The sequence below is a fragment of the Parathielavia appendiculata genome (assembly GCF_033297405.1).
Source record: "Parathielavia appendiculata strain CBS 731.68 unplaced genomic scaffold N657scaffold_8, whole genome shotgun sequence".
Lineage (NCBI taxonomy): Eukaryota > Fungi > Ascomycota > Sordariomycetes > Sordariales > Chaetomiaceae > Parathielavia > Parathielavia appendiculata.
Genome location: NW_026944227.1, coordinates 722,307 through 740,163, shown reverse-complemented (window position 1 = coordinate 740,163; position 17,857 = coordinate 722,307). Strand labels below are relative to the sequence as shown.

Genomic DNA, 17,857 nt, shown 5'->3' with positions numbered 1-17,857 from the left:
GGCTAGGCAAAGGGAGCCTTCTGGCTTGTGGTTGGAGCTGGCGCGCTGTGGTTGCCTCTTGCGGGAGACGGAATCTAGTATTGGCCGACACGGCCGGAAGGACGCAGCCAGTGCTATCGTTCCGGTTCTCTCTTGTGATCAGCCCCTGATCGCGATGGCCGCAAAAGCCCAATCCTCGGCGGCTTCGGCTCACCTGTCGAATCCGTATGAGAAGTAGTTTCGAGGGCCTGGCGGCTTATGTAGGCGGAGACGATCTGAGGATGGGGATGGCGGGCGTCGGCAGCGGACCAGGCGGCTCGAACAACGGTTGCCGGCTGTTGTCGGCGGAGCAATCTGCGAACGAGCACGATGGGGACGATGCAGCTATATCAGCGGGTTCGCTATACCTCCGGGCCGTCCCACAGTCGACCACTCCTCAGGTCTGCCGGTGCGGGGAAGAAAGGCGAGTTCGATAGCGGCGGTGCGACGGCGGGTGGTGATGGATCTCAAGACGCGACGGTGTGGGGAGGCCAGGCTGTCGGGGTGCTGCGGTGTGATGGTATGAATGTACTTGTATTTGTACAAGTACAGATACTCCAGAGCCCAGACCAGCGCTTGCACCGGGTACGGAGTTGCAAGGCGATCTGGTCAATGGGTGGCACACGGGCACCAGCACGCTTCGGAGCTGCTGCTGCTGTCTCTTCTACAGACACTGGACGGCACGGCGAAACTCGATGGCAACTGGAAGACCTGGTGAGCTGCGGCGCGCGGCTTCTCTACGAGTGGGGTAGATGAGCTTGTCCAGGACTGCAGACGGAGAGAGGGTTGGTGTACTGTAAGAGGAAGAACCAGATCGAAAGCAGGCCCCCCCCCCGAACCTGCGGTTGCCTCTTCGCCGACGGAGGAATCCTGTGATAGTAAGGGAGTGACACGGCGGATGCAGGATGCCCCACGATCACAGCGGTTCGACCTGCAGCTCGTCGGGGTCGTTATTATGTGCCTTCTCAGTCGGGCGTCCACGGGGCCGATGGATTCCAGGAGGCTGGTTCTCGGAGTTTTCGAGCTTCTTAAGACGTCGGCTGTAACACTGCCGATAGTTATGTCGTCCTGGTCTGTACGTATTTGGGAGTGGGAATGACAAGGCAATGAACGGCAAGAGGGAGGTGTGAGGAGCATGTCAGTCAACGTATTCCGCACCTGGTGGGAAAGTTTATCATTGAGCGCGGACCGAGTCAGCCAAGGGTAGGGGTTGTTGCTTGGTTGGGAAACACCCTGGCCGCTTGAAGGAAGGTGTGAGGTTTACGGATAGCACCCCTTGCAGATTCTGTTTTTTTACACAGCAGGTAACGTTATTTCGCCCCCTAGCTTGCCCGGAAACGGCAACTATCCGTGGCCGCCACGGACCAAATGAGGACCTTGGAGGAAGAGGAACAGGAAAAGTCAGAAAGCTGTTTGGAATGCCCTGCAGCAGCTGATGCAGCTAGCGGCTCGTAAGGTCGAACAATTCTCGCTTCCATGGCACCGCTAGCGACCCCCCTTCCACTAACTGAACGTGACCTAGCATCGGAGACTCTGCTCATCGCGGGGCATCAATTCGAACCAACAACGCATTACCTGACGAATCATGCAGGCCCCGGTTCCCGGCCTGGAACAGCCGAGATAAACGTCGAGTAATTCGAATACGACGGTCAATTGGGAGACGGCTGACGGCAGGTAGCTGATGCTTCTCGTGTGTAATCCGTAGCTTTATTAACCTACACGTAGGATGAGGAACTGCGATTCTTTGGGACGGAAAGGTGAGGTTGCCAGGCCCACCCCCGGATCGCCAGAAAGGGACGGAAGGTTCGTCCCTTCCAGCGGTCAAGCAGGTTCAGTTGTGGGAAGAGAGGAAGGGGTAGCTCCAGAAGAACCAGTCACAGACGTGTGCTGCGGCTACAAGTTGAAAGAAACACCACCTGCTAAAAATTGCGAAATTTAACCCACAGGAAGGATGAGCAGCACACAACGCACACACGGCTCGTCATCCGCGGGCTGGACGCCCTTCCCTTTTCTGTCCAGTCGGGTGGAGCCCGTCAGAATCTGGTTGCGATTCCAATTCGCTCCCGGCTGGCCTCGCACGGACTTGGATGGCAAGCAAGGGCCCTTGCTGTACCCCAGGTACCGTATGGGTCCGCTCGGAGGACGAGCTGCAGCAAGGGGACACCCTGCGTCAAACTGAAGAGGCCGCAGCTCCGGCCGGGGTTAGAGGTGACCTCAAAAAGTCAAGGATCCCGGCGACAAGGTTGACCGGGGCCGGGGCTGGGTCCTGCAAGGGTGGAGGAGCTCCCCGCGAGCAGTGGGTCCAGAGCGAGGCCAGCCCGCGACAGCTTCTCTTGTCTTTCGCCAAGCCAAATAGCACGGAACAATCGGAAATGGCGAGACATGGAAGAGAGAGAGGGGAGGCGACGGGAGGCTTCGTTCTATGGAGAGTGCGAATTTTGTACTCGTTCCCGATGCTCGGTACAAAAGAAAATGGAGGGAAGAGCTGGCATTCATCACACTGTCAAACTTGGTGGGGTACGGGATAGAGGCCAGAACGATTCCTACCTATACAGCCGGAAAGCAGCGGTATGAAGTCCTCGACTCAGTTACACCATCGTGTTTTGTGAGCTGAACTTCATAAAATTATCTTCCCTGTTTCTAACCAGCTCTCTCCCGTTTGACTTCCGCGTTGTTTCGGTGGTGGTAACGCCTCGAATGGGAATCGTCTATTGTTTTGGTGAGGTATGTGAGATGGTTCTCACGCGCAGCAGATCGAGCGACGTACAATCTGAAATGCGACAATAAAGATACGCCATGCATTCGGCAAGGGATACAGGTAGAACTAGTCAATTGTTATGGTGCAACATCACATCTGATGGCCGGCCCCAACCTGCCGTCAAAGCATTGAGGTCCCCCATCCACCGATGTTGTGACCCCCAAGATAATATCCAGTTGCCGGCGGCCGTCGGCATTAAAAAAGCGAGACATAAAGACAAAAAGGAAGACCTGCCTCCTTGCGGCTCGAACTGCGGGTCTCTTCTTCCCTCTATTTCAGCTGCACCGGCCTCCGCTGTGTGTCGCTAATGCTAGGGAACACACAATGTCTCACAAAATGGTTCCGCTGCCGTGGTCAGCCCATCGCAGCTCACCTCAAAACCAAGTCAGAGATGCGGTGCTGCGGCCCTTTTCCCAGGACCGGGCCATCCAGGTCCACTCCCGTCCGAATCACCGGAAGGGTGGATCCCGGTCCCGGTGCCACCAAAAAGGCGCCATCTGGATACACCCGCGGCTTTCCGTGAGCTGGGTCGACGTTACACGGCAGCGTCAAGCTGGCTGTCCCATATCAATTGCCCTGCCAATTGACCCCGAGCTGATTCAATCTGTTGCAGGGCGGGTCCTAATTCTCCGTACGCTCGCGCTCTAGCAAGACGCATATGCTCGAACCTTCACACTGTGACTGACAAGCAACTAACAGGAGCAGTCCTGGGCTAACGCAGTGACAGACTTGAGGGAATAAACGTGGGAAATGGAAATAATGAAAGACAAAGATATCCCATCCTCGGGTAGAGGACACGAGGGAAGAGCAGAGATTGTGCCGTTCGGGTGCGATCCGAGACTTTACACTGTACACAGGAAGGGAAATCTTGGACGTTGCTATTATCATTGGCAAGCAAGGGAGCGACAAGCAGGGTTGCCTCCCCTCTGTCGAGCTTCTCCCGCCGCTGGATCTTAAGGGGACCAATCTGTGTCATACCTAAGGTACCGTACCTTATTTGGTCGTTGAATTTGTTTATCGGGCTAATACCGATCGTCAGATTCTGACCATCGTTTCAGCCATTCACCTGCAAGAGCGAATATCAGTAAGGTTATTCGCCCCGCAACACTCGATTCCCGCCATGATAAGCTGGCGATGGTGTCAGGATGAGTTCAAGATTTCATGAGGAGTGGCCGCGATTGTCAAGTCGAGCTCTAATAAGGGAAGCTGGCGGTGAGGTTCTTCGTTGGATGGCAGTGCCTTCCATTGCCTGCCGCGGTCAGCCAAGTGTACCGTTGTTCTTATTTGGCGTACCAAGCTCTGGAGTCGAAGGGATCGGAGGTGGTCGTTTGGTAACAGAGCTCCGCAAGAGAAAATCAGGGCCTACCGAGCTCCGAACTCATATCGTCTTGGCTTACGTTGCCAGACGAGAAGAGTTTCCCTTGCATTGATGATTGAGTCCTGGAACCGCAAGGAAGTCTATTGTTGTTGTGTTCAGACCAATCTTCTACCCGATGACTGGTCTTCCCACTGCATGCGACAGGGTTTCCCCGCATTCGCGACCCTGTGAGGAGTACCATGGTAAGACTCTGGAAATCAGATGGTCAAGTCGGCCGTCTTACGTCTATTAAACGGAAGTCTTCTTTGAACTTTAACACCCCCTGCCCCGTCCAATTGACATTCGGCTTGGGATGAGTCCCATTGTACTTTGGCAAAAGGAAACTACAGTATGCGACGAGACAGACGTGAGGTGTGGTGTTGCGCTATCAGGACGCTGCGGTGAGCGGTTCCTCCAATGCCACTGTGGCGCCGCTGTTACCACGGGTGCTTGGATGAGGATCTCCACAGAAGCCTGGGGTATTCACGGAGTACATGGCAGACCAGAATTACCAATGCAGGAGCCATATCCAGAAACGGCCGCGGGACGGTTCGGCTCTGAGCTTGGTCCTGTAAGACAAGATGCTTGACTGTATGTGCACATGGGATGCTTTGATGAGTGCCGAGCGGGAAGCAGGACGCTGGTGTAGGGAAGTAGGAAGGACACGGGGCAGGCCAACCACACAATAACAATGAAGCCGTGGTCACATCGCGCTGGTTAGGCTTTGAAGTGGACTGACTGGTGTAGTGGGTGGCGGACGGGCGCATTGTGACAAATGCGGCGAAGGGCTTGAATGGCAAGCTCAGCCGTTCGAGGGAGATGGCGGCCACCCAGCAGCCTACAGGTCGAACCGCTCTAGTTTCGGCAGTCCATGTTGGCGGCCGGCCGGTTGAAGATTGCAGCCGCGGAGACGACAAAGTGTGGGGTGCGTGCCGAGCAGCAACCGACCCGTGAGCCATGTCCCGATATTTCAGGGCGGCGGGCAAGCGAGCGGCTGGAAGCTTCATGCAGACACGGCTCGTTAGCGTGATTTCGGGGTAAAGTTCCTCACACCGCATCGAAAGCTCTTCGTTGATGGCTGTCCACCCTATTTTTGAGGTCTGGCACTTTAGGCGCGAGACGTAGAAATCGTGTCGGACTGGTCGCCTCGCTTTGGGCAGATTTTCGGGAAAAAAATCCTCTACCGGGCGGCAAACAAGAGCGCCTAAAGCGTTTGCTCGGCAGGGCTCGGAAAAGACGCCAGTTGGTCGAGAGGCTCTCGGCAGTTCGATGCTTGTTTGGATGACAAGCTGTGGATCAACAGTCAAAGTTGCCTGTCTCCATGCTTCAAGATTGAGAGGGAAGGAAGGGCTGTTCTCGGGAGATTCGAGCTCCAGCGTCAACGTCTCGGGTGTCTGTGCGCTGCTGGTGGGTCCCATCTGATAAGCTGCCCCAAAGTCCCCACCGGACCAAGCTCAGCCCTCTCAAACCGGAGCCCCACTGCCATGTGCGGGTCCACGTTTGTGGCCGGTACTTCGACCAAAACTTCAGCACAGGCGGAAATTTCTGCAGTCAATGCAGGCGAGCTGTCGTCATTGCATGCCCAGACCGCCCCCTTTGGCTCCATCAGGAGGATTAATGCACCGTTATGGGCGCATTCAACAGCAGGATGTAGTGTTTATGCTTCTGATGTTGGTGCGATTTCCCTCCGCGGTAGCGGGGCATAGGCGAACAGCGGTGGAAGGTTTCGACTTCGGGTTGTTGTTGACAAAGTTGGGTTGACCGCTTGAACTCAAGAAATCCATCACAGCATCCCGCCCTCGTGGACGGTGCGCTAGATTTGTAATATCTGACATCCCAGGTTGACTGCCCCCCTCACCTTCCAAGCGAGCGTTGTTGGGAAAGAAGACCACGCCCGCTGCGACAGTAACATTTCGGATACACTTCGTCAATGTGATTTGATTCCTGCCGGCTCGTGGGCGGCGTGTCTGGGTGCGACACGGGCTGACTATGAGGAACTCCGATGCAGTTTTCGGTCCCTGCCAGTGTGATGTCTTAATTTGGACGAAGGGCAACACTATCGTGAAGGTACAAGTACCTTATATGATATTCCGCCAAGGGAAACTTAGGGCATTCTTTGCAGCATCCATGACAAAAAAACGTGAACTTGGAGACCAACTATTGGCATGAAACGGTACCTTAGAAAATACCTTTAGCCCTGCGAAACGACCTTCTCGCTCGAGTGGAAATGGAAGTCAAGTCAATCAAAGGCTTGTGGGCCCATGTCGAGATTCATGAAGAGAAGGCGACCGTCCAGTCTGCTAAAAGGGGTATTCGAGAGGATAATTTCTGCATACATTATTTTTGTCCACACTAACAGCCTGGATGGAACGGTACCTTCGAGCATCCCGTTTCCAAGCGGTGCATCGCTCTCTCCTAGACTTGGAGTCGCCAATATTCCCCTTCGGAACAAACCTCAGGCAGTCGATGCTTGACAACGGGCAGGCGCTGCTGTTTCCCAAGAGCTTCATTTGGACGACGGGACCTTGGTTCATGCGTCATGATGCCAGTCTCTTTTCACACCCATCCCCGCTGCAGCGAGGTCGGGTACGGATACGATTGAGATTCCTAGAGGTCACCTGGGGGCTTGCCATGGCCGCGAGAAGCTGTCCTGTATAGACTGGCAATGGCTAGCATCCATGGATGTTGCATCCAAGCTCTTACCACAGCTTACCTCGCTTCCCGCAGTTCAGAGCAGATGTGGCCCAGTCTCGCCACGAGTAATGGAGGTATTGAGTTGCATCCCCAGCCGCTGCGAGAATGAAATGCCAATTGGCAACCCTTGCATGGACAGAATGTGGTGCATGTGGGAAAGTTGATCTGACAATCAAGATGTGCATTGTATATTATGTTTTGGAGCGCTAATAAATGAATGCAGCTCGATAACTAACATCCTCGCTACCTGATTGATCATGAGCGACGGAGTGTCACCCCCCCAATGGGCGTTGGTGGCTTGCATCACTCGATCTGAAACGGGATCGAAACAGAAACATTTATCCCTGCCTTGCCGATGATGGCGCCGCTCACTTTGGTTTGAACGAACCCCAACCGAACCGCCCATCGAATTGTGTATCGCCCAAGCGTCTACATCTCGAGTTTAAGTGAGGCTCACTGTTCTCAATTCTGCAATGGAATCACCATTTATTCCCGCAATGATCTTACCCTCAACTTGGAGAATATGACAGGCAGGTAATCCAAAGCTCACGGTTGTGCAACTGTCCCCTGATCTGCGACGATCCGGGCCCGGCAGCACACGGACCAGGCGTTCCCGGTCCCGCTCCGTCGAGCCGAGCCAATCGAAGCATCTACCGGGGACGGCACGCAGCACTCCGAGCCAATCCAGAACCCGAAACTAGGTGAAATTCTTCAACATCAGGTCACCACACTACATACGTGCAGTTTGCTCACTCATGAAAGAATGCTGCGTCCCTTGGACATCATGAAACCCACTGGCTGATAAGCAACAGAAATCAGACAGAAGAGATTCTCCTGGATAGGGGGAATACACTGAGAAGCCCGCTCCGAATCACAAGGCTAATAGACCATTTGCCTGACGCTACTCCGTACTCGCGCTTGTCCATCAATCCAATGTCGACAACCTGATTAAACCAATCTGCGGCGTTGCTATCGACTCCAAAGGCTGACAACGAGATCTAGCTACTTCGTACTGTGTAGACTACCGAACAAGCCACAAGAGACACGGGTCGTTAGCGTGCCCTCCGGAACTCGGAATCGGCCATGTCGAACGCACAGACGGCCTGGCCCGGAATATTTCCAGATCTGGCAGTGTCTCCGGATGGCCTCTTGCATCGTCACGCCGCCGATAACACAGACACAGAGTCACGCTGTAGGACCCCATGGTGATTATGCTTGTCCATACCACATACCACAGTATGCGATGAGTTTGCCTTGGTGACCCTGGCTGCCGTTGGCACCTCGGCTCCTTCACCGAAGCCCACAGCATCATACGATGTCAATATCATCAGTTGCACGGGGGCCGGATCTAGAACAGCACCGGCCGGAAATGTTCGAGACTGGGCGCCGGGTTACACAATCGGGGCCCTCCTCCAGCTGCCGGCACTCGATGCGATGCAAATCTTCAATGCCCGCCTTCCGGCTTCCATCCGCGGGCGGCACGGCTGCGCTGCCGCCTCCAATATATATACCGAACTCGGCAAAGCGGTGTGTTGGTTAGTACAAAGTATATTTCCCTAACTCCCATTTTACCAGGCATGGAAAAACCCTGTCAGTAGCACGACGACAACAGAGATGAGATGGAGACAGTAACAGAGACTACCGCGCCAATGACGAGCGAGGTACATCGCAGACCCAAGGCATACTTCGTAGTACTAGTATTCGGAGAATTCGGGTTGCAGCCGTCGCAGGCTTGGATGGTGATACATCACAGCCGGCCGTCACCAGTCGACGGGGTCCTTCGTCATCTGGTCACCAGAGTCTCGTCGGGGGTGGAGTGGAGAATGACAAGCCAAAAACCTCCGACAGCCCTGCGGTGACTCGCAAGGCACCAGATGCCCGGTTTCATGAGCTGATACTCCTTACTGAGTGAATCTGCGTTCATTTTCCGAGTCCATGACAGAGACAGCGGCAAGGTCAGGTTCGCCTGAAGGAATCGGACTTCGCAGTTGCCATCTAGCTGTTTTTGGCACTCCGTCCTCCTCCCTCTGCAAAACTCGACGATTCTCTATTTGCAACTTCGGTCTGGCACCAATCATAACGTGGGTTGTATCAATCTGGTCTGAGGTACGGATACCTTACCCACTCCGTCTTAGCCAGAATTCCTTTTGAAAGGCCCCGTTTTAGGTCGGGATCACGAACCTGAAGGGTGGACAAAGGGGAAACCGGTGAGACACACGGGATGCAGGAACGACCGATCGGTCCGACACCCGGTAGTTCTCCCCCGTCACATACGGTAAGTTGAAAAGGGACAACCGCGTCTTGCAGTCTCCCTTTGGAGAGACAGATCCTCAACGGCCGCTAGCAATCTCGACCCCCCGCAGCTCCGTCTTCCTTGCTCCGACCAGAAAGGAATCGATTCTGACCGGACCCATCTTCCGGTTACCACAAGCATCTCTTGGCTTCGCTTTCCAAAATGCATCAATTCAACTCTTCCGAATGCCGCGCAAGGGACTCAACTACAGTAGATGACAACGTGGACTTCGGCCAGATGCTGACTCCGCCACTGTATGCACAGATAGTTTCAACATCAAAGCTCTTTGATCCCTTGCAATTGTCATTCGCACACACTCATACCGATCAAGTTTATCGCAGGATCTACCTGGAGCCAATCACTTTTCTGAAGCACATTGTCTAGCACACCTCCTCCGGAACTGGCTCGTCAGAACAACTCGCACACAATTCATACCCACCATCTTGGCTTCTTCAGGACACTGCAGACGACGAATCTCAGAACTCATCTCGCATCCCCCGGCCCCAGCCTGACAGTCTGCAGGTCGATGCGAACAGTTCTGGCATATTCATACTCCACATGCATGTATCCTTTCGGGTGTCGTCACACGTTTCGTCACCATCTTGCAGCATGCATAATCGACTGCACATCCTTCGGGCACCAGTCCAATTGGCGCAAGTGCCCTTGAAAACCAAATTGAGACATAGTCAGTACCGGCCTGTCCGAAGAGTACGAGAAAGAGCACCGCTTGAGATCGGACTGCAAGTACTCCGTACAATAGTGATTCACAAAGCAGAGCCTCAACCACACCCCTGCAGCAGTTCGCTGCGAACAGAGCCTAGCGGAGCCGTCTCACGTGAAAGCAAGCTCCTCAGACACAAAGCTGAGCAGGTTGCAGTGCCTACCCAGGTGGCTGTTGTCGTTCTCGACGATCCCAACGAGATCACTCGTCAGGGTTCCGAATCACCGATCTGACGAATCCCCCAAGCATTCAACTGCATTGGCGATTCGGAGCCCCGGCGAGTGCGTGTCTTACTTGCACCATCATTATCAGGCTATCAGCACTTGGGCGGCTGGGGTAACGGAGGCGATCTGCATTCCAGGAAGCGCAAGGCCTGATCAAATGCTTTGATCGGATCGGAATTGTGACAGCTTGGTTGACTCCGGGAACCAGCTCACAGGGCTTGTTCATCAGTTCGTCAACCGAGCAATGTCAGTGCAGAACTTGCTTCGGAAGGGCAGAATTCGTGATAGAGTCGTTATGAGTTCGGTCGCTTGCATGTGGAATCGATAAATGGCACCATGTCCGGAGAACTGCATGTATGTCAGCGCCGGAGATTGGGTTCGTTGATGCACCCGCCCGACATGTCTGGCGTTTCACAGGACATTAGCTTGATGTGTTCTCTCTGCGCTCGCAGATCTCCCATTTCCATTAGCTTGACGCTGTGGAACAGGGTAAATATCAGGGCGCGGACTGCTTGTCCGCCAGCAGCACAATATTAGGGATCTGTTGTTTCTTTGTTCGGTTTCCAGCAGCCAACTCGCCGGGGATTTCTCTCTTCGATCTCGACCATTAGCTCTTTCGTCGAGAACGGCATGGATATGCGGTTGCAAACCCCGACGACAAGCCTGGTGCAGCCCATGCTGGCCAATCCAAACAGCACGGCATCGCCGGGCCAAAGGAAGAATTGAACCCAGCCGACATCTGACCCAGCCTGCCTGTGGTGGCTAGGCGCATCATCGACAAGCCCAAGCAAAGCCGTGCCGGTGGGAGGGTTTCTGCTTTCATCGGAGACCCGACCGGTTGATGCCGCGGACATGGAATTGGAATCCAAAGAACTCCATCCCGGATTTCTGAACCCGGCGGACTCGAGTCTTCTCAGGTCTCATGAGAGGCCGCAGACCGAAGATTCAGGGGCTTGAATGGCTTAGTTCGCAAGCGCCCCGGACAGGCTCGGCATGATGCGAACTGGATTCTCCGGGTGTCTGATCGGATCGCGATGACGATTGTCCCATCACCAGCGTATCTGACCCGATGCGTGGCCCCTGGCTGGCCCGTTTGCGATTTCGAAGCGTCATGCAAGCCCGCGGATCAAGCCTGAACTAGTAAGACTCCCACTGGTAGAGATTGATCTTCGTTAACTTGGTCGGCCTTGAAGCTCCAGAGAGACGGACCCTTGAACAGTTGTTGCAAAAGGGTGCGCAGCCATTCGTATCCTGGTTGCCGACAACAAAATGTCCTTGACACAATCCCTGTTTATTAGGGGTATCAAGACCGCCGCGTCCACGACTGCTGCCCAAGCAGCCATGCTTCAGCCCGGGCAAGCCGAAACGAGAGTTGATGTCAGCCGCAAGTTGACCGCCATCGCGAGCTTGTGATCGCCAGCCAGCCAGCCCTGGCAGGAGGTTTGAGAACCAGATGAGGAAAGGCTCGCCCTGCCTCCACGACACTAACAAGGCCAACTTGCAAGTCCTGGTAAAACGAAACATCAACTTAGCGTACGTTGAAATTCCTCAAGCCATCGAACCAATGCCGAGCTGGGCTTCCAACCGACCTGACATACATCTTGGTTAAGCTGGATTCGACCAGGTCGCCACCGCGCCCCATAGCTTTCATGGTCATCAGCATGGGATGTCTGCGACGAGGTTAGCGGCGGCGTCATAGCAAGCCAACGTTAGCTCGAAAGTCGGGGATCAACAACATCACCGGAGCCCCTTTGTCTTGGGACTCGGATCCGCGGGCTCCACACGTGTCCTGAGGCCGTTCCGGCCCCACATGGCCCCGGGGTTGGCTTCCCTCAACGATGTCACGCCAGGGTCTCTGGGTCACCAGGATTGGCTGGCCCTACCTATTTTGGAGCTCTCACCGGTCAGGCTCGACAGACACGGTACACGTGCATGCCACCAAGCCCATGGGTTCCGCCTTGATAAGGAGGTGTGAGACTTGTTCCCCAGTCTCCCACGGCATGGTCCTGGTTGATCTCCCAACCACTGCTGACCGCTAAAGATCTGTCGATGATCAGGATGACTCGCACTGGCAGAGCAACCAGTCGGGCCCGTCTTCACTCCACTGCCCCGGCACTAACGTTTGATCCCGGTTCAGCTGGACCTTCTAGAAGTTCCACCATGGCGCCTTGGTATTCGGCGCTAGCGGAGGGGTGAGCGACGAGGGCGGATTAGCACTGGATCATGCGCCAGGCTTTCGTCCCATGTGGTGCGCTGAAAGATGGGAGTCACGTAGCTATCAGCAAGCAGGGGGGAGCGGAGGTCATACCCAGCGAAATGTTCGCTCGTTTTCACTGCGGAAGTGATTCCGCCCTCCTTTACCACACAGTACAGCGCATCGGACATGGCTGAGAATAATGACCAGGAAGGCCTAGCAAACATTACGCCCTCAAAATGGGCAATCACGTCGATGGAATTTGTGGTTCATCACATGGGAAGTCCGTCCAACGATTGGCACTGAAGCCTGGCAGACGAGAAAGAAATCCCGGTCGCTCCAGCTCCTCGCCTTCTCCAACACCAGGCCGTGTTCTTCGACTCTTCGGAGGGGTGTGGCTCCTGATTCTCATTTGCTAGGGCTGCATTCCTTCAATGCTTGAAAGGGCTTGGGACTTCAGTCCGGCATCGCCCCTTCACGCCGTGTGTGTATTCTTGGGAGTTACGGCCATGCCTGCTGCAGGAGTCATTATCGGCTTGAACCCAACTGCTCGGTCGCTTGTTGCTTTTATGTGCCCGGGCCGAACCCCTCCTCTCGACGGGACATGGTGGAGGGGTCAGGTTCGGGAATAGAAACTCTCCTCTTGTTGTTGTGTTTCTGGCGAGTTCTCCAACGGCGGGAGGGGTTCGGAGCTTTTGGGTGGTTTCGGCCCCCACCGGCGCGATGTTACCGGCGTCCTAGACTAATGCGGTCACAGAAATGTTCACTTCGTATGGAGTGCGCTCTTCCGGAGCTAGAGCTCCCAACTAACGTCAATCGTCAGTCAGCCAGCCCATGCCCTGCCGTCGTGCACAACGTGTGATCTCCAACGAAGTCTTTTTCTCCGCAGAACATCGTCGAAAGAAGGGTGGGAAGGAGGGTCCCCAACCCCCTTTCTGGAGGCCCCCCTGTTCACTACCGAGGGCAGTGGCAGCAGACACACACGTTCTTCGCCGCTAGGCTTGACAGCGCCAAGGCATTGAAGCAGAGCCATAAGGGGACCCCGACGCAAGCGCTCCATGGTTTTCCAACATTGGCGCAGATTCATTGATCAGGCTAAACCGGGGATGCATCACCATTGGTCATGGCCCCCTGAATGGGAGGTCGAGTCGCATGCTGAGCCCTAACCCTTCTTGGAGCTTACCCGCTGACTACCACCTTGTTGACGGTTGCAGGGGTGGTCATGCTGGCCATGGATCAGAGTCAGGCCATGAAGAAAGAACCCCGCCTTTTCCTCTCGAAGGGGACAGTTGGTTGGTGGTGTGCTGGCCGAGGAGAGAAGGCTGAAGCTTTAACGTTACACAGTACCGAGTTACATCACTGAAGCCTGTTAAGAGGATATGCAAGACAAGCTGGGACTTGTTCTTTTAGAGGAGGGGGGCCGGGGGTCTCCATCCATGACATCCTTGGCCCGGTAGTCATGGTGCGACGATTCCACTGTTCGCTAGCGTCGTTCCAGGGGCGAGGCAGGGCTGGCGGTCTGGAACCCCACACCATCTTCAATGCCTCTTCTGTCTGCGGGCGAGCATGAAAGAATGAATCATTGACACCACAACCAAAGCAGATGGCGCTTTGGAGATAGGCGCGCGAGTCAGAAGGAGAAGCTTCACGCCACTTGCTATGCGAGTTGTTGGCAATGTCCAGACTCGCATTGACCAACTTACCCACCCATACTATCTGTCCTCGGATCGTGAGGCACTCGGCCGGGGAGATGGAGACCCAGAAGCCGGACCGGGCCGGAGGCGGAGCCTGTGGGGAGGCGGGGGGGAGAGGGATGGGGCGCGCGCGGCAGGGGCCGGCGGGGCAAAAACCGGCTGGTGTCGGTCGGACGGTGTGCCCGTGCTGTGATTCCTGTCGTCTTCTCCCGTCCTGTCACACCGTGATTTTGCTCGTACCATAAGATGCGCGCCAGATATGGTGACACTGCAGCGAGCAGCTTCTCTGGTCGTCTGACCTGACTTCGGCGGTTGGGGCGAACGAGCCCCGATGGCGACTATCTCTCGTTCTTTTCTCTCTTTTTTTGCCTCTCATCATTGTATTGCCCACATATGTGTATGTGTGTCTCAGTCTTGTGCTGAATCAGTAGCGAGCTTGCGATTTCGGTATGTGCTGCCCCGATTGGGGGCTTGACACAGTACGTCCTTGCCGGATTGAGATCTAGGTAGTGCTTGGCTCTCACCTGTTCTGGAACTGCGTGACGGTGTGTTGGTCACTGTGGTGTGGCATCCTCAGGCATGCGGATGGTGTACCGCAGTATTGCTCACATTTGGCCTTGACAGCTGCAAGATTGCAGATTCGAGACGAAAAGGGGAGGAGGAGGAGAGGGGGTTGAAACTGGTTTGACATTCTGGCCCCGATATGTTGAGGTTGGTCGTCCTTGGTAGGTGGGGCTGGGTTGGGTTGGGTGTGTGTTGACCCCTGACAAATGCCACCATGGTGGGTACTTGGTCGAAGATAGTTTCAGGAGTGGATGGGAGGGTCCGCTTGTTGGCAGCAGATGTAGCATGTCAGACTACAGACTGCAGCGCATGGCCTCTTCTCTGCCGTGGATGCATCGCGCTAGGTTGGGTTCGGGTTGGTGTATCCGGAAGGGGGAGAGGGCTGCGAAGAGGCGTCAACCTGGCTTGGTGCTGTGCCTGATCTGTTGCGGCACCGGGCAGCATATCTCCCGGTCTCGCAGTAGTCCACACTCCGTTATCCTGGCCCTGATCAGGGACCAGGGGCTAGGCGTAGAGGAGGGCTTGGCCATGCCTGCATGATTAGTGTAATGTGTAGTCGCCAGACAGATCGTGATGCCCCTCAGGCTTGGCTCCAGACCTCATGACGAGGTTTTGTTCGTTAGAAAGAAGCTGAGATCGCTGGTGGGCATGCCACATCTGGGGTTGCGTTGCGAAGTCTGGACGACGGGAAGCCGAGACAAGGATGTAAACGCGAAGTTGACGTTGATTAGCGTGGCGGAAGAAGACGCTACACACTAGACTACCGTCCGGTGCGTCCTTGTATGCTGTAGCACAGCCACCCCCTCGACGTTGACCTGTATCAGGTTGTTCGATGACCAGGGCTGGTAACTTCGAGAAGCTGCCGATCACCGTCACCGGCGCGGGCTATCTTTGCAGTAAGCTTGAGGGGTGCTTGTAGTCAGGCAGTCCTGATTGGGTTTCAGGGGGTCATCTTCCGTGGCGAAGTAGAGTCTTGAGACGAGGTACTGTTATGTATGGGCCGGTAAAGGATCTGGCTGGTGACTCGAGGTGCCTGTCTCCCTTGGTTCCGGAAGAGTCCATGCCCGAGGGCTGCAATGTTCAATCGGTGTTGAACGCCTGTTGAAGGCAGCGTAGACGCGAGGCTATGTCTCTTTGGGTGCTCCTGTATGCCTTTGAGAAATCTGACATTCTGCGTAGATTGGAGACTGTCCGTTGAGAAGAGAGCTTGATATTTCTGATCGAGGCTGGGATGCTGTCAAGTTGGACTTGGAACTTACAACGCCCGACTTGAAGGAATAAGAGAACATCTGATTTGACCAAACATAGAGCTGGATTCATTATCCATACTAGAGGCATGCTGCCGTTGAAAGCAATCATATGTGGTGCCCGTACCGTCAGCAACTGTGCTGCGTCGTCAGTATGGTCGAGTCTGGGGGCTGACGAGCTTCTTATTTTCAAAATATATGCACCTAATATCAGTCCTCTGAGCTCCGAGAGTCGGTTCCATTGCGGAACATGCAGCCTGATCATGAGCCTGGTTCGGCAGTCTCTACTCCCGCCTCGGCATCTGCCATGCTCATTGCGTCGACATGAATAGCAAGTGTCGTCCACGGACTACTGTCACTTATCTGTAGGCCGAAGGGACGGCAACATGGTCCGTATCGCGTGGCTGCCGAACGTAACTTCTCTGCATCGAAGCGAGGTAGACGTGGTTGATGAGCTTATACCCCCCTAGGCTATAAGACTCGTGTGAGCACTTCAGGGGCAAAGCTAAAGTGAACCTTTGCTCTGAGTTCCGAGTTTGACGGGTATCATGAGCCAGAGTGCTCGATGACAGGAAAAGGAAAATAAAACAAACTTGTCCTGGACTGTGCATCACGGTAGAGCGCCTGTATTGTCACTGTTGTGTCACAATCGGCGCTGAAGACCTCGGTCTTTTGGACCAGCCGGCTCGCAGTGAAGGGACTCGATCTGCTTGGTAGAGGTACAGGACAGTATTGCTCCTCTCAGAGTAGATACTAGTCGAAGGGAGAGCTGTGCATATAGGATAACCGGAGCAATAGATGGTGTCTGCTCCGTGTCCATTGCGTTCTGAGAGCAGGAGTCAACGAGTGAGGTGTGGCAAATGCTAGCCATGATACCTAGACTGACGGTATCATAAGATACCACCTCGACAGGTTAACCTCTTTCATACTTCCCGGTTGACATCTGTCCTCATTTCTAATCCCAGGCTGCTGCTCAAGAGCAGGTGCATCATGTCCATGTACGAACCCACTAGCACTTGAAGAACATAAGATCTATTTCTCTTTTGAAGCTCCCAGGAACCTGCTTCTCCCCTAGGTATAGATGGTTCACCTTACCATAATATGAACATGCTTGCCTCGTAATTGTATAATCCTCAGGGGCTCCTCCCGGGCAGATCAGACAGCAAGCCCTCGCAGACTGGCGAGCATCACCGCCTAAGCCGTGAATACGTAATTCTAACTCTATGGATAATATATGCTCAACACCTGGGATTTCTCTGCTCACGCTGAAGGCGTGCCTGGCGCAGCGCGAGGGCTAAATTGAATGGAAACGTCACGCATCTCCCACACGACATGCGCGCCTGCTACTGCATTCTAAGAGTCCATATACTCTTGCCATCAAGAGGCAGGCAGTTGTTCCTGTGACAAAAACCCGACCCAGAAGCGGCCGCTGCCTGATAAGGGAAGGAACAAGCCTTGGTCATCATGTCACTCTTCCGCTCCCTTCACGTGTTTATCTTCCCAATACATGGCCGCGGAACCAAAAGAACATTGTCAACCAGGCACGAAGGTTTTCCAAAAAGGAGACGAGATGCCGAAACTCTACCCCGACGAGCCTACTTTCTGGCCAGACCTCCTTCCTCTGCCCCCGGAGTCACCCTCAGGGCCTCTCCAGCCTTCAAGGGGGAAGATGCCAGGGAGGGCGAGCAGCAGGGGATGCCATATGTGCTCCACTACCGAGCATTTGATCTAAGGTCCGATAGTGATGCCAGCTGGTCATCTTGTTCGACTGCCTTGCCTCCGCCGCAGGTAAAGCGGCCGTCAGATTGATATCCAAGCCTTGAGCAACTTTGCAGGCGTTGCGACAGTAGAGTGACAGCCTAGTTGGCAGCGCGCATCCGTTGAAGTTAACGCGGCAGCGAGTGCCGAGGTTGCCCCTGAACACATCGGTTTGTCCCATGGCACAAGGCATACTGGGCATCCAAAGTTAGCAGGCACCATGCTTGAGTCCCGTTGTGCAGGTATGGCAGAAGAGAGACGTGTCAACATTTGTATTACTCTTATAATCACACCTGGTATCAGACCCAAACGCCGGTATCGGTAGTGGAGAGGAG

The 17,857-nt window shown here is 54.7% G+C and overlaps 2 protein-coding genes across 2 annotated transcripts; one reads left to right on the top strand and one right to left on the bottom strand.

Annotated features, from left to right (window-relative positions):
* Positions 1-1,271: 1,271 nt before the first annotated feature.
* Positions 1,272-2,353, top strand: N657DRAFT_479858 (uncharacterized protein). Its single transcript, XM_062787556.1, has 4 exons — positions 1,272-1,469; positions 1,610-1,688; positions 1,744-1,775; positions 1,965-2,353. The coding sequence occupies exons 1-4, from the start codon at positions 1,387-1,389 to the stop codon at positions 2,263-2,265; spliced, it is 495 nt and encodes a 164-aa protein (XP_062646549.1). The 5' UTR covers positions 1,272-1,386; the 3' UTR covers positions 2,266-2,353.
* Positions 2,354-4,190: 1,837 nt separating this feature from the next.
* Positions 4,191-5,660, bottom strand: N657DRAFT_479903 (uncharacterized protein). Its single transcript, XM_062787557.1, has 2 exons — positions 4,378-5,660; positions 4,191-4,319 (listed from the first exon to the last, which is right to left on the bottom strand). Exon 1 carries the CDS (start codon positions 5,549-5,551, stop codon positions 4,571-4,573), a length of 981 nt encoding a protein of 326 aa, XP_062646548.1. The 5' UTR covers positions 5,552-5,660; the 3' UTR covers positions 4,191-4,319; positions 4,378-4,570.
* Positions 5,661-17,857: the final 12,197 nt, after the last annotated feature.